General features: G+C 31.6%; 1 protein-coding gene across 3 annotated transcripts in view; it reads left to right on the top strand.

Annotated features, from left to right (window-relative positions):
* The window catches only part of larp (La related protein), a 113310-nt gene extending 100935 nt beyond the window's left edge, over nucleotides 1-12375 (top strand). For all 3 annotated transcript variants that reach the window (XM_075291741.1, XM_075291742.1, XM_075291743.1), the window contains 5 exons: nucleotides 1378-1630; nucleotides 5162-5223; nucleotides 5336-6318; nucleotides 6420-8785; nucleotides 9310-12375. In XM_075291741.1, the coding sequence (XP_075147856.1) occupies nucleotides 1378-1630; nucleotides 5162-5223; nucleotides 5336-6318; nucleotides 6420-8785; nucleotides 9310-10037 (4392 nt within the window). In that variant the 3' untranslated portion in view covers nucleotides 10038-12375. The remainder of the gene's footprint in view (nucleotides 1-1377; nucleotides 1631-5161; nucleotides 5224-5335; nucleotides 6319-6419; nucleotides 8786-9309) is intronic.
* The last annotated feature ends 3610 nt before the right edge of the window (nucleotides 12376-15985 follow it).

Raw genomic sequence — 15985 nt, 5'->3', positions numbered from 1 at the left:
AAATCCAAATTATGACGGATACTTTGAAGTAAAAAATATTCTTAATTCCAAAAAACTTTAAACCAAATCAAAAAAATCTAAAGATTCAATATTTCAGTTAATTTAAGGACGATTTCTTTACATTAAAAATGTGTTTCTTTACTTTAAGGAAAATTTGCCTTAGTTTAAAGCTATGCAACTTTAACGAAGCGGCGCAAATTTTCAAAATGTGTGTCCTAAATTTAATGAAAAAAATTTTTGAAGTAAAAATTATAAACTTTCTTTTAATTAAAATTTCATTATTTTAAAGGTATTTGTCCTTAATAGTGTGTAAATTGCGCATCTTAAAATTAAGGCTGCGTAATATTTAATATCACGTAAATATTTTATTCAGTGTAGAAAGAATCAATTTTTAGCACAATATTAGTGATGGTAATTAGGCTCAAAAGATTTGCTTTTCCTATTTTTTTGAAAACTTTTGTAATTTCCGTTTTCAACAGTAGTCTTTGAAATGTCTTTTTTACATAAGAGTAAACTAAGGCGATCTAGACTAGATTTGGAAATTTTATAAAAAAAAAAAGAAATCAAAAAGCTTTTTCAAAAGTAGAGTAGAGTCATAAAATGTCAATATCATGAAATACATCTTTATTAAACAAAGTTATTGCTTATTAAAACATAATTTTTTTTACAAAACAATAGCCGATAGCTGATATAGATGTATTGATGTGAAGACAGTTTTCCCATCAGGTCTTGGATATTCTGGAGCTCCAACAATTACTGTGTCTCTTCCACAGAAATCCGATGAACACAGTAATCCGATGAACAAAACGTCTCCTGATTTTGCTTCATTGTGCTTCCAATCTCTGTGCAAGATGAATGTCCTATTGTCGGTTCCCTGCACGGGCGCCAATCTTATATTTATGAATCTTGTAAATTTTCCATTAGTTTTTGTCTTCAGTCTGTCTGTTTTCTTATATATGCTATATTTTACTCCTAAAATATATTTATATATATAAGTTTTGCAAACGTGCCGATACCGGTGAATCAATTCAACTGCTGCTGTACATGTTTTACATATTTTCCCAAAATTTCGATAAAATTCAAACAATAAAATATTGTAATTTTTCAAAATGTGAACGACCCATTAAAAAAAATCTTTACATTCATTTTTGTTTTAACATATATTTGTATTCGTTTTGTTGTAGAGTTGCGATCATATGTCAATGACTCGCATTACAAATTATAAGTGTACATAATGTTTAATTTTTTTTTGTATATATACATTTATATATATTTAATAAAAATATACAACAATTACAAACAATTTACAAATACGCAATAATGTCCAAATTTAAGATTTTTCAAATGGTATTTTTCTTCATTTTTTTTGTCTTTCAGATTTCAAAACAAGCTTCAAGTCCCAAAACAGGTTCGTCGCCATTGGACAAACGTGTCTTGCAACCAAAACAACCCAAGCAACAACAACAACAACAACAGCAAAAACAATTACAACAACTTCAAGCTCAGAATCAATCTGAAAAACAACCGGCAAGTGATATCAATAGCGGCAACAGCGAAAATAATTCCACCACAAGCGCACAGAATAAGACACAAAATACCGCCCCAAATAAAGTAGAGTCCACAACCGTAGGTAATTATACAAGAAATAAACATAAAAACTAAATATAATACATAAATTTGAAAATGTATGTATAACCAAACGGCTTACATTTTTGTATCATGGTTCGCCTAGGAGATTTTATTAGCAAATAATCACGATTGTTTATTGTAAGGAAAATTTCAAGGTGGGGAAATGACATTCTGTAGTATATAGCCTACTTTATTTATTACACACAAAGAAAGTTTCATTAAAATTGAGCCAACGAAAATTTTTCATTGATACAACGAAACATTTCCATTAAGATAATGAAAATGTTCGTTATAGTACGAAACGTTTCATAGAAAATTCGTTATAATAACGAAAAATTTCCTTATATCAATCAATTTGTTTCATTGGTTCAATTTTAATGACACATTTCATTAATATAACGAAAATTTTTCTACCATTGTGTTATACTCTACCCCCGTATTTATCAGCGAATCCCTATTTTGTCGACTGTCACGAAACGACTCAGAATCTTCCCAAACAATTATGTTTGATTTTCTATTTGAGATGGGGATATAAAAGTCGAAAATTGACTTTTCTTCTAATCTGTTTTTGTTTAAATCGAAAGTCGAAGCCGATATTGTTTTTTTTTTTTTGTAATTTTCAAAATCGAATATTGTAGTCTGCATTTTTTTTTAACAAAAACGCCGAATATTATGCAAATATTTCTATATGGTAACTCTGAGAGCATCAGTGGACTATATAGATTAACGATATCTGTCGAAATATTGGAAAAAAAATATTTTTTTTTAATTAAATCAAAAAATCGTAAAAGAAATTTTATGATAATACTAATTGATCTTAAACACGCTTGAAAGACTTTGTTAATATTACCAATAATCAACTTTTCAACTTTTATAAATATAAAATTTCTCTTTTGGATCAATGAGAAGTAAACTTTTAATCTACTGGATGAGTATTTATTTCTTGTATACTTAGAAATATCGATCCGAATTTCTTCTGTATTCTACAACCTGATCATATTAAGATTTTTTGTTATATTTATTTGATGATTATCCATCTAAAGTCCATCTAATTTGGAATATAATGGATATCAATTCGATAATTTAAGAATCTAATATTATTAAAAAAGGACCTCAAGACGTAACAAGAAATAAATAAATAAAACAAAAAATATGTTTTATAATTTTAAAATTTAATTTTTTTAATAATCGAAAGGTCGAAATGTCATCTTTTTGTGATGACAAGTGCTAATTTGAAATGATTTGGAAAATCAAGAAAAAGTCGATTACTAAAGTTTGAAGATATTGGCATTTAGATATTTTACAAATGTCGAGAGGTAATATTTCATCTAATCGATTGTTTTAGAAAAATTGGAGTTCCGCCAAGTAAAACATCAATCAGTATCTTGAAAAAAAAAAATATAATAATAATAATAAATAAAAAAAATGGAACACACGTAAGGACAGTTCATTTGGCTAAAAATAATAAAAGAGAGTTTCTGAATTTTTTGATATACAACATAGTATCTGGGAGCAATAATTCTGGTAGGCCTATATGTCAAAGACGTAATATGTTGGCCACATAGCTGTAGTGTAGGGTATAGAAATCTCAACCTCAATCAGAATCTATGTAGATTTATTGTATTATGCTCTTTAGTATGTTTACCCATACCCATACAAAGCATATGTATCTAAGTTTGATTAAAAAAATATAAATAAAAAAAGTGATAGATAATAAGATGAAGAAAAGAGAGGAATATGTAGTAAAGATAGGAAATACAACCATACAAGAGTAATTTTTTTTGTAGATAACATAATGCGGCTTTTTTTTGCTTGGAGAATTTCACATTTACTTTTTGCTGTCGTGAACGTTTTCGTACTTCTTGTTTTTTTTTTATATTCCTTTTCAATTTTAAATCCATAAAATGACTTGGCTCTGCGATGTTTTTTTTTTAGTTTCTTTTTCTTCTTCTTGTTCTCCCCTCAATATGGTGTTTGTTTTTATTCCATTGCTGCTGTTTTCGTTCGTCGATACTACTCCTCGTGGAGGTTTTGAAATTTTAAACTGCGTAGTTTGTGAAATTCGACAAGCTAAGCGATTTTGCATTTTAACTATGTGAAATTTCAAATTTAAAGATTTCTATACAGGTATTAACTTGGGGTATATAGGCCATCTTCACATTTCTTTTGAAGGCCAGAAAAAAACAATAATTTATTTTGTTTTAGATTTTTGTTTTTATTTGCAAGGGATATTCTCAATTGCCAATACAAAAAAAGAAAGAAAACCATAACACAGGTATTTTTGTTAGATTTTTGTTTTTATTTGCAATGGATATTGTTTTTATTTGCAATGGAAAAACATAAACCTGGTCGCCTCGTGGCTGGAGAAGAATATCATAAAAATTGTATTTATGTGTATACACTTGTTCATATCTATAAATAAGTTTATTTTTATTTTGTTTATTATGTGTGATAATTTAGTATAGTAAAAAAAAAACAAAATAAAATGGCCTGATCTTTTCTACATAAATGTTTTCTGCTTTTAAAAATCATGAACACACATGTATGCCTACTATCAAATCAGAGCAATGGCAAAAGCAATCCGATAAGCTTTTGTTACGTTGTAACAAAAAATTGTTTCGTAGTTTTGTAGAACCTAAAGAAGCTTTTAATTCTAGATTTCCATTCCACCATTATTGGAACGAAACTGACTTTCGAATGTGTGTTTTTCGTGTTGTATTCGATGCTTTGTTAAAATTTCCCCATAAGAATTTTACAATATTTTCTATATTCATTTATTTTTGTAATATCTTTTAGTAAAGCGTTGATAAAATTTGTAAATTTCAACGATTGTATTACAAACAGTACTTTTCAATAGGAATAATTCTTCAGGTATTTTTCGAAATTTTTTATGTTTAATATACACGAACATCATACAGAACTGATGTGCGTAGATTTTAGAGTCAATAGAGAAAATCGACGTTGTTTCGTAGTATATTTTATGACAATACCAGTTGATTTTAAACACGCTCGAAATACTTTGTTAATATTACCAATAATTAACTTTTCAAATTTTATAAATATAAAATTTTCCTTTTGAGATGGATTTGAAAACCTTTTTTTATAAGGAAAATGACAGTTGAAATCTACTTAAAGTGGATTTTGAAACTGTAATGTGTATGAGGTTTAAACTTTTCATTTATTTTGTAATTATTCATTTCTTGCATACTTAGAAATATCGATCCGAATTCTGTATTCTACAATCTGATTTTTTTATTTATTTGATGATTTGATAGTGGATATAAATACAATAATTTAAGAATCTATAACCCAATGGTTGAAAATTGACGCCTAAAAATAGACCTCACCTTTGTAACATTTTCATAACGCAGCAAACCTTAAAGTACTATATGTACTATTAAACGTTTCATTTGATTCTAATAAAAACATGGCTCATAAGATGCCTCACAAGTATATTCTTTGGTATTCTACAACCTGATCATATTAAGACGTTTTTATTTACTTATACATCACTCTCTTTGTTTTGTTTCAGTCGTCTCTAAAAGTGAAGCAAATGCTGCTGTGGTAAAAGATAAAAAGAAAATCAACCAAAAAGTAAGTTTCAGTCAATGCACAACCAAATGAAAAACAAAAACAAATCGCCATTGATATTCTTCACATGCATGTCATAATTAACACCATATTTGTAATTTGTTTATTTTTGCAGGCAAGTGATTTCAGTAACGTTGGTGATTGGCCAATGTTAATTGGTGGTAAACTTGGAGGACCTGAGACAAAACGATCATCCAAAAAACAACGTTCCAACGCTCAAAAAGAAGACAACGCTAAAAATCAACCCATAGATCAGAGCCAACAGGAAACGAATACTACAGCAAACGAAAAAGTATCCACAAGTGCCGGTGCATCATCCTCGTCTTCGACAACTTCGTCCAGTGCTGCCAAAGAAAATCAAGATCCCAAGTCTTCGAACACTGTTGGCACGACAACCGGAGGGCAAACTGGTAATGAAGCAACAACGAGTGGAAACGGAAATAGCTCCTCAAATACCAGTGGCAATGGAATCAATAAGAAGATACCCAAACAAAAGTGGAGACCTTTACAAATCGATTTGGCAAAAACTAGTCGCTCCAAATCAATTGGCCGTCCCACAAGAAGAGGTATTGGCTCACAGTCACGTTACCACGAACGTGGCGGCAACAGCAATCGTGGCGGCGAGTCTAACAATGAAAGACGCTCAAACTACAGCAACAACAATGCTGCCAGCAACAGCACCAACACTACTGAGGGTCAACAACGTGGCGGTGAGCGCCACAATGCTGTCGGCAACAAGACAAAATCTGGCAACGTTGGTGAACGCATTGATTCCTGGCGTAGCGGCAGCGGCCCCGATCGCCAGGAGCGAGAATACGAACGACCAGCCCGCCAGCAACGGCGCTTCCGCACGTCCTACAGGGGCGGGCGGCAAGGGCGCGGCGGTGGCGGATTCTCAAGATCGGGACCAGGTCGTACGTCAAATCGCATACCACGCCATCTGTTAGTCAATGGCGAGTTCGCAAGTTATTTACCGGCGGATGCCGCCGGCGCAGACCCCTCATTTGTTCTTATGGGTACTCATTATTATGGTGCCATGCCTGCTGCATATATTGAAATGGATGCACAAAGCGTCAAAGAAGCTATTAAAAAACAAGTGTAAGTATCTCAAGTATCAATTCATCCTCTCTTAGTAAATCTGTAGGTTACATATTCACTTTGGACAAGGATAATAATATTTTTTGTTTGTTTGCTTACAGTGAATATTATTTTAGCGAAGAGAACCTTTCCGGCGACTTCTTTTTACGCCGCAAAATGGACGACGAAGGCTGTATCCCTGTCACATTGATCGCTTCGTTCCATCGGGTTCTAGCTTTATCCACAGATGTGGCTTTAATAATTACGGCCATAAAGGAATCGGATAAAATTGAATTGCTCGAAGGCTATAAGGTGCGCACAAAGACGAACCCCACGATTTGGCCCATTAAAGAAGCTGTGGATACCGCTGGTAACCCATTATTAAATGCCACTGCTGCCACCAGCACATCTGTAGGCAGTGGTACAACTGTTCCTGCCACAAAACCTAGCCCCGATGGTGCTACAGGCACCACTACAGCCACTACGACGGCTACTACTACTCCTACTCAAAATGTTGTACAGAGCCAAGACGCTACTAATGACAATGAAACGCCCGCTTCTAAAACAGCAGCAGCTGATGCTGCGGCTGCTATTACGCAAGAAAATGCTAATGCTAACGCTGTCGTTAATAACTCCTCTCCCAATGCGATTTATGTTCCCGAAGTGCCTCTGCCACCGATTTTAACATCTCCTATGGCTACGAAACCCTTGAGTTGTATACCACCACCACCGGTGCCACGTAATTCACAGAATTTGCTTCCAACGATATTGCTACAACAAGAGAGACAGACTCCTGCCCCTGCATTAAATGCCATAAGTGCTCTCACCAAGAAAGTGGAGGCTGCCGTTGTGGGACAACAGCAAACAACGGGTGGAGCGGTGGCTCAGTTGGCGGATCATTTGAGTGGATTGGCTGAGAGCGTAACAACAGCAGTGTCTAAGCCAAATTCAACATCGACCCCTGAAAAGAAAAACACCAGAGATGGAAATGTTGCTGTTCCCACTGCTGCTTCGGATAGTGCCGACTCAACGGCTGCTGAAACCGCCGATGGCATGTGGAAAGAGGTAAAGAGACGCTCAAAATCAAATGCTTATAAAGATACTAAATCAGCTACAAATTCGACACAAATGTCATCATCACAATTGCCACTCGCCAACACCTCTTCTGCATCCACATCTCTGTCCAATCAAATTTCTACCATGACCACCACCAACACCTCTACCTCTACTCCTACAAACTCCTTGATTCCCAACAACAAATCATCCAATGCCATAAATGCCACTTCATCCACAACTTCCTCTGACAACATTAAAAACAACTCCACACCCACCAATTCCACCACTACCACCACCACAACCATCAAATCCTCCTCTGCCTCCTCCAAAACAGCTGCATTCTCAACAACAAGCGCCGGTCATCACCAGCCAGTCGTCGAGAAGGAAGAACTAGACTTCCAATTTGATGAAGAGCTTATGGATCCTATACCTGCCTCTGGACGCGTCAATAACTTCACCGAACACTATTCCGATGATGATGAATCTGATTATGAGTTTGCCGATCGTGATATAAATAAACTGTTGATTGTCTCTCAAGTACATAGGGCACCAAAACATGAAGGCTATGATCGCACTGCCGACTACACTTCACGTACAAAAATTACTCAGGATTTGGAAAATGTTATAAACGATGGTTTGGTTAACTACGAAGAAGATCTCTGGATTACCTCGAATACGGCCAATGACTATCGTACTGTGAATGTGATTTCCCAAGAAGATTTTGTTAAATTAGCTGGCAATGCTAGACCACAATCGGCATCTCAACGTAATCAACAACCGCCACCACCACCTCCACCCGCCTATGATGATGAAGATTCTACTCTTAATGCCACCTTGAACTCTACACTGAATTCCACCATAAAGTCGCGTAGAGCACGTTTCTATGCAGCACCCAATAATCATACACTTGACCTGCGTACACCACGTAAACGTAAGACCCGCCACTCTTCAAATCCTCCGGTTGAGGCTCATGTTGGTTGGCTGCTCGACACCGTGGAGCATAGACCACGTACAACATCTATGGGCTCCTCGGCCGGAACATCACCCACAACATCATCCTATGGTTCATCAGTACCTCAATCGTTGCCCGTCTTCCAGCATCCATCGCATGCACTCTTAAAGGAGAATAATTTCACACAACAAGCATATCATAAATACCATTCGCGATGTCTTAAGGAAAGACGTCGTCTCGGTTTTGGTCAATCACAGGAGATGAATACATTGTATCGTTTCTGGTCGTTCTTTTTGCGTGAGAATTTCAATAAGACCATGTACAATGAATTCCGAACATTGGCTTTGGAAGATGCTAGCAATGGTTTCCGTTATGGTCTTGAATGTCTATTCCGTTTCTTCTCATATGGCTTGGAAAAGAAATTCCGTCCGCATATCTATGATGATTTCCAGGAAGAAACAATGAAAGATTATGAAAGTGGTAAGTAAAAAACGAACTACTAAAATTTGCAATGACTAATTGACGAGTTTTCATTACTAATCATTGTTGGCCAAACTCGATTTCCTAATCGGTCTTTTATCACGATCAAAATTCGACTCCAACTTGAGATGAATTAGAATATTTAAATGTCACAAAATTTGAATTATCCGATATATTCCTAAGCATATTTTTGTCAACTCTCAAAGTGATCGTTAATATGGAATTCTATTTTTATGCATTATTTTGTTTTATTATTTTATGACTTTCTAATCTTTTCACTTGCATTAATTATTATAGTATTATATTTTACTTGATTTTTTTTTTGTTTACTTGGTTGTATTATTTTTTCATTTAACCTTTTATTTTGTCCTATATTATATTTTGTCTGTTTTATTGTGTACGTATAAATTTATGATTTATTGTTATAAATATTTTTAAAGATATTTTTATGTAATTGTGTATTTTTTTATATTTTTGTTTTTGTTCTATATTACATTTTTTAATCAATTAATTTTGCTTTTCAGGACAACTGTATGGTCTCGAAAAATTCTGGGCTTTCCTTAAATATTACAAAAACGGCGATAAACTTGAAGTCCAACCAAAATTGAAGGATTATCTGAAAGATTTTAAAACTATTGAAGATTTTCGTGTGGTCGAACCAGAGATCAATGAAATGTTACAGGGTGTCGGTAGCCTTAATCGTGGCCGCAATTTCCAACGTCATCGTAGTGTTTCAGAAAGTGATGGTACTAAAGTTATCATTGCTGGTGGAAATAATAACCGTAGACCAAATACCACAATAACCAATCGTAGTGATTATGTTGGTAATCGTATGCAACAACAGCAACAGCAGCAACAATATCATCAACAGCAACAACAACAACAATACCAAGGAAATAATCGTAGACGTACGGGATCATTCGGTAGTGGCACAGTACGCGTACGCAGTGGTTCTTTAGGAAATAAACCTCAAATAGCCAATCGCAATTATCACTATGGTTCCCCGAATGAACTGAGACGCAGTGGTGGAGGTAATGGTAGTAATACAGGCCTTAATCGCAATCGTCAACAACAGTACCAGCAGCAAAAGCAAAAACAAAACCAAAATCAAAATCAAACAAACAATAGTTCTAACAAGCAACAACCACAGACAACAGCAACGACAACGGCAACATCAACTTCGGAACAACCACAACAACTCAATAAAAAATCAACAACGACAGCGTCTGTAGTAGCAGCAGCGGAGAAATAAAAATTTCATTTAATTACTTCTGCTTTTTTCTATTACTATATTTTTAAACAATTATTTTTTTAAATTTTTTTCTTTTGTTTAAACATATAAGAGCTATTTTCTACAACTAGTTTAAATAATCTTAAAACTTATTTTTAATTTTTTTCTATTTTGGGTATTTTCAATAGAAAAAAAAACAAAAACTTTGAAAAAAAATCAACCAAAAAAAAAATTACAAAAATTAAAATTTTGAAAAAAAGATCTATATAAAAATAATGAATATATTTATATATATTTTTTTTAATAGACATAGTCAATAATTGCCCTGTAGCAAACAAAAAAATTAAAAAAAAAATATGTTTTGCATTAATAATGATTTTGGTTTTTTTCTAAAAGCAAGCCCATCATAATTTTATTGATTTATTTTAAACAAATGTTTTTTTGTAATTTTTAAAATAATGTTTGCTTTTCTTTTGTTTTATTATTATTTATTGTTGTTTTCTAATATTATTAATTTTTCAAAAAAAAAAAAAAAAATCTATAAGACCCAAATGAAAATTTGAAAATGCTCAAAACAGATCATTAAAATATTGTTAATTTTTTCCTTTATATTTTTTAATATGATGTTTTCCTTCACTCAATATTTTGATGTTATTAAAGAAACAAAAAAAAAATCAGCCCCTGAAAAACTCCAAAAATATTATTTTTTTTTTAACATATATAAAGTGTCTTTACATATATATATTAATAATTATTTTTGTATAAATTTAATATATTATAAATAAAACCAAATGGTGACATGGTAAGCAACCAGGGACCGAAGAAGTAAAAAAAACAGAAATCTATTAGGAATGAAAATTTCCTTTAGGTGAAAACAAAGGTTTTTTTATTTTCCCACCAAGTTTAGGAATATATGGCAAGAGGCAAGAACACTGGTAGGAATTTAGCATGGCATATAGACAAATAGAATTTTGAAATACACAAAAAAAAATTTCGATTATTTTTTTATGAAATTCTGGAATATATTTAAATCGTCTTTTTTTTATTTCGCTCGATAATTGTATGCCATCAACATCTTCAACTTACTTAGAGAATCGATTATTTTTTTACTGAATTTTGCTCTATTTTCTTTAGGTCGAAGAATTAAAAAAATAATGATAATGACATAAAGGAAAAAGCTATATTTACCATATTATGAAGTCATAGTTCAAATAATATCGATAGATCGATTTTAATATACTTTTCGTATGAAAGTTCAAGTTAAAGATGCTTATGAAATGACGAGTGGCAGGGATACGTTTTAAAGCCGAGAAGGAAATCACTTCAGTTGAGAATATCAGAAATATTATAAGGGTCGAATATTTAATAATTCTGAACATATATATTTTTTTTGTTTTAAATAAATAATTAATATGAGCAAGGTAATTACAGATCATGTACATGAAATATAAATACTTTTCTGCTTAGAAAATAGTTTGCCACTTGCTTGGTGGGATCCCTAAGAGCTATTGTGGTCCTTTTTTTGATTAATTCAAATTTCCTATTATTTTTATTATTATTATATAAAATATAAAAAAAGAAATATATATTTTTGTTTTTTCTAAATTAACATAGCAATAAACAAATATTATTGATAATGAAATACATTAATACGCTATAATCATCTAAACGAAAATTAGAGAAGAAGAGAAGCAGTACAGAAACATAAAACACACTATCTTAAATTAAAAAAAAATTAAATTTTTTTTGCAAACAAACAAACGAATACAAAATATTTAGTACACTAACAACACTACTACTTTATAGTACACTATAAATATGTATAACATTAAAAATAAATTAGAAAAAAAAAACCAAAAAAAAAAACTAAATAAATAAGAAAACTATGAACTATGTTGTAGTATGTTTTGAGAGGAAAGTAAGAAAGAAAAAATCTAAACAGAATATTTTAAACAAAAATTGCTGCCCCAGTGCCAAGCTTTGATAGACGAATAAAATTTTTCTTAACTAGAGATAAAGTGACAGAATATTAAAAGAAACACACACACACACCCCCGAATGTAAAGAATATTTTTTTCTCTTTTCTAATGAATTTCTTGTAAATATTTTATTTTTTAGTTTAAAAAAAACACACACACACACAAACACAAATACTTACACTTTTAACATGAAAATCATTATGAAATAACCGAAAACCAATCCAAAAGCAAAAAAAAAAATGAACATTAAAGAAATACAAAAAAATATATTTGAATTTTTGTTATTAGTTATTAAGTTATAACTTAAAAATAAAATATATATAAAAAAATAAATAAAAACTCAATTATCGGAACAATGTTCATTCCGATTTAAAAACCAACATCATTACCAATTTTAGTTTCTTTTATTTCTTTTATTTGTTTTTTTTTTTTTTTGTAGAAATGTTTTAAGGAAATTAAAATCTATTAGATCAAAACATAGAATATTTGTGTGAACATTTGAAAAATGTATGAATTCAAGCCACATTTAAATATATTATTTGTAAACGATTAGTATTGAAATCCTTGAACACAATAAAATATTTTATTTCCTCAATTTTTTGAGCCTTTTAGCCATAATATCACAGGCAAATCTTGTGCACCGTAAACGCTTGGGTATTAAGTTCGAGTTTAGCCGCTAAAATCAAATCTGTAAAAAAGTATAAAATTATACCTGATGATCTTGATGGGGAATAGCCCAAAACAACTTTTCCCAAAGCTTATTTTCTTTAAAATGAATAATTAAAAAAAAAGGAATCGTGAATTGTGATTTTAGCGGATAAACTCGATCTTAATACCCACATTAAGGGAAAAGAAAATAACAAACTTTTCTTGTTGACAAGTACAATTTTGATCAAATAGTTTGTCAGGAATTCGAACCTCAATAGACGACATTGACTTCAATTTTCCGAGTTTAAAAAATATACATTATAAAACGGGAGACTTTCAAATTTTAGCCGAATCTGGTCGGTATTAATCAGAACAGGATATAAAAATATTGGATCGAAAATCCATCTTAATAAGTCGAATCAAAGTCGATATAGAGTGTATACATATATATATATGCCTAATTGTAAGCACATATTTGCAGGGTTTTTAGAAGAAAAAATTCAAGATTTCAAATTTCAGACCATTTTTACTAAATTTCTAAATGATCAAGAAGTTAAATTGGCTAATAGTTCTATATCAATAAATAGGCCGATGTCATCCATTTTCGGTTCATCCTAGTGGAACATATTCCTAGTACGTTCCACTTAAAACAGAAATGCGGAAGTACAGTTGAGTTCTATGTTGGCCTCGAGACAATGAAAAGATAAAATCGTAACTTACGACTCGCTAAGTTTATATTTGGGGTCATCTTTGAAATATCTATTTATGAGGCAAAAAATCTATTCATGAAAGAAATAAAAGAATGGCTCGTAACAAATCACCAATCGTTTCCAAAGTCGTGAGAAACGGCATAATCCGAATTTTGGACAAATTGTGTGGCCTACAGACTCTCACGGCCATTTTCATGTAGCTCCGTTAGGCTTTAACCTCTAGTTAACAGAAAGCAAAATGAAAATTTATTTTATCCGGTTAACTTTAACCGAAAAATTTTCAGCAGTTAAGTTCCTAACTGGTATATGGAATATATAAACAAGATGACAGATATGTCTATACTACGGTTTAAAAGTTCGTTAGCTCACTTTGCACTAACGGAGCTTCTTGAAAATGTGGGTCAAAACGGGACTCTGAGTTTGTATGTTCAAAATAACGGAGAATTGTCAGCTGAAAGCCGAAAGAGCGAGCACACAATCTGTTAATTCGTATTATATGGCTGTCAGAAATGTTAGAGAAAGCCTGCTATTCAGATGCCCTAGCAATGAAATTTTCTTCATAGGCGATATAAAAACTGGACATCTTTTTTTTGAAGAAAATTTTACTTTTGGTATAAATGCTACTTTTTGAAAGTAGAAGTCAATTTTTCAAAATTTTGAAAAAGCCGAATTTTCGATTTTTTCCTTTTCCAATCTTAGGAGCTATCGAAAACCGATTCGATTAATCGGGTTTCGAATTATTTAATCGATTTTTAAATTAATTGATCGAAAGTGCAAGGGCGACTTTTTAAATTTTGTATAAAAACAACAAGTCAAGCGTTATTTAGCAAACAAGAATTGGCACTGTGACATAAATTTTTTGATATTTCGGATACCAAATATCTGATCTTTTTTGGTAAGAATAGCTTATCTAATTTTTTTTTTAGATTTTTTGCAGTTTCTAGTTTTTAATTTAATTTAATGTATGTGTTTCTATAATTTCTATAATTTCATAAATTATTTAGAAAAGAATACTGAAATGCTCTTTACTGATGGGGAATAAAATAAAAATCACTACAAAAACTAAAAACATTACACTTTTTTAACCGATTGTAAAAATTTTTTTGGGTATAGGTTTTGAATCAGGACTTGGCACAAGATGGATACGGTTTGTTAATGAGTGATTTTAGATTCTTTGTCATATTACATTCAAATTAAGCCCGAAGAATTTTTTTCTAAAAGAAATACAAATGAATTATATAAAACAAAAGTTTCACAAGACTTTAAAACTATTACATTCTTTTTTATACATAACCAAACAAAAAAAATAAATAAAACATATTTGTAGTATTTTTAATTGGAGTATGCAGCAGGCCATAAAAACAAATACTTACATATGAGAATAATTAACCAAATCAAATAAAACACAAACACACATATATATATGGAAAATTTATAAAATAAATTCATTTGTTTTATTTAAGTTTTTGAATTTTTAATAAAATACCTACGGCTTTAGATTAAGAAGTTTAAAGAAACTAATGAAAATAAATATTTATGTAAGAAAATAAAGAAGTAAATAGAAAATTGCATGCGAATTTTATTCGTTTGGTCACTGAAGGAAAATTTCTTGTTGACAATAACAAACAATTTTGTACTATGTCAGTAGAATTTTTGCTATTAGACCAGTCTATATTGACCAGGCCGAAGACTTACACCGTTCTCCATAGATTTGAATCGTTAGGCTCAACTCGGTCTACATTGGGACGATATATATAGATATGTACCGATGTGAAGCCATTTTGAAAGAACTGGATTAAAAATATAAACAAATAGGTTAATATAATGGTCTGGTATGCACTTAGCCTAAAAAAAAAACATTCTTGGCCCGGAGATTTCTACACTCATTGAAAAAAGTCTGCTAAAAACAGCAGTCGATGTCTGCTGTAATATTTTTGTACTTCAGGGCCTAATGAACAACAATTTATAAAATTTTTAGGTTATCAATTTTTCCCCAAAGCATATTTAAGAACCAAAAGTAGTTTTTGGTATATTTTTTCCCTGTAGCATACTTACAAGCTCCTAAATACGATCAGCAAACATTTTGTTTGCTGTTATGCCTCAATTCGATAAATATTCAGATTTTTGGTCAAATACTATAGATATTCACAAAATATTGTTTTAATTATGTTAGGATAGCTCCTAAGTTGACATTTTTATTTGTTTTAGCAGGAAATGTTTGCTATTTCAGCAAACAGTGACTGATGTCCCTTTTTCAGCAGACTTTTTGCTGTTTTAGCAGACTTTTCTGCTGTCCCTACTAACAAATTTCTTTGTGTGTAGGCTTTTTATTACTCTAATTTTGCGTCGAAAAACTTGGCTCAAACTATAAAGAAAAAGTAATAACAAAAGTTTTCAAATGTTGTTATCATCGATATAACTTTTTTCAGGAGTTAGATGGAATTTTTCTCCTTTTTGCATTACACCCAAAGAAATTTGGGAAAAGTCTGTTAAAACAGGGAAAGCAGGTACTGTTTGCTGAAATAGTAAACATTGTCTGATATTTTTAAACTCGTGTACACTAAAACGCTTTAGTTTGGCTGAGACAAATAAAAATGCCAACTTAGCGGCTATCGTAACCACGGTTGCCACT

Source organism: Haematobia irritans, chromosome 1 (assembly GCF_050003625.1).
Source record: "Haematobia irritans isolate KBUSLIRL chromosome 1, ASM5000362v1, whole genome shotgun sequence".
Classification (NCBI taxonomy): Eukaryota; Metazoa; Arthropoda; class Insecta; order Diptera; family Muscidae; genus Haematobia; species Haematobia irritans.
This window is presented reverse-complemented; position numbering and strand designations above follow the sequence as displayed.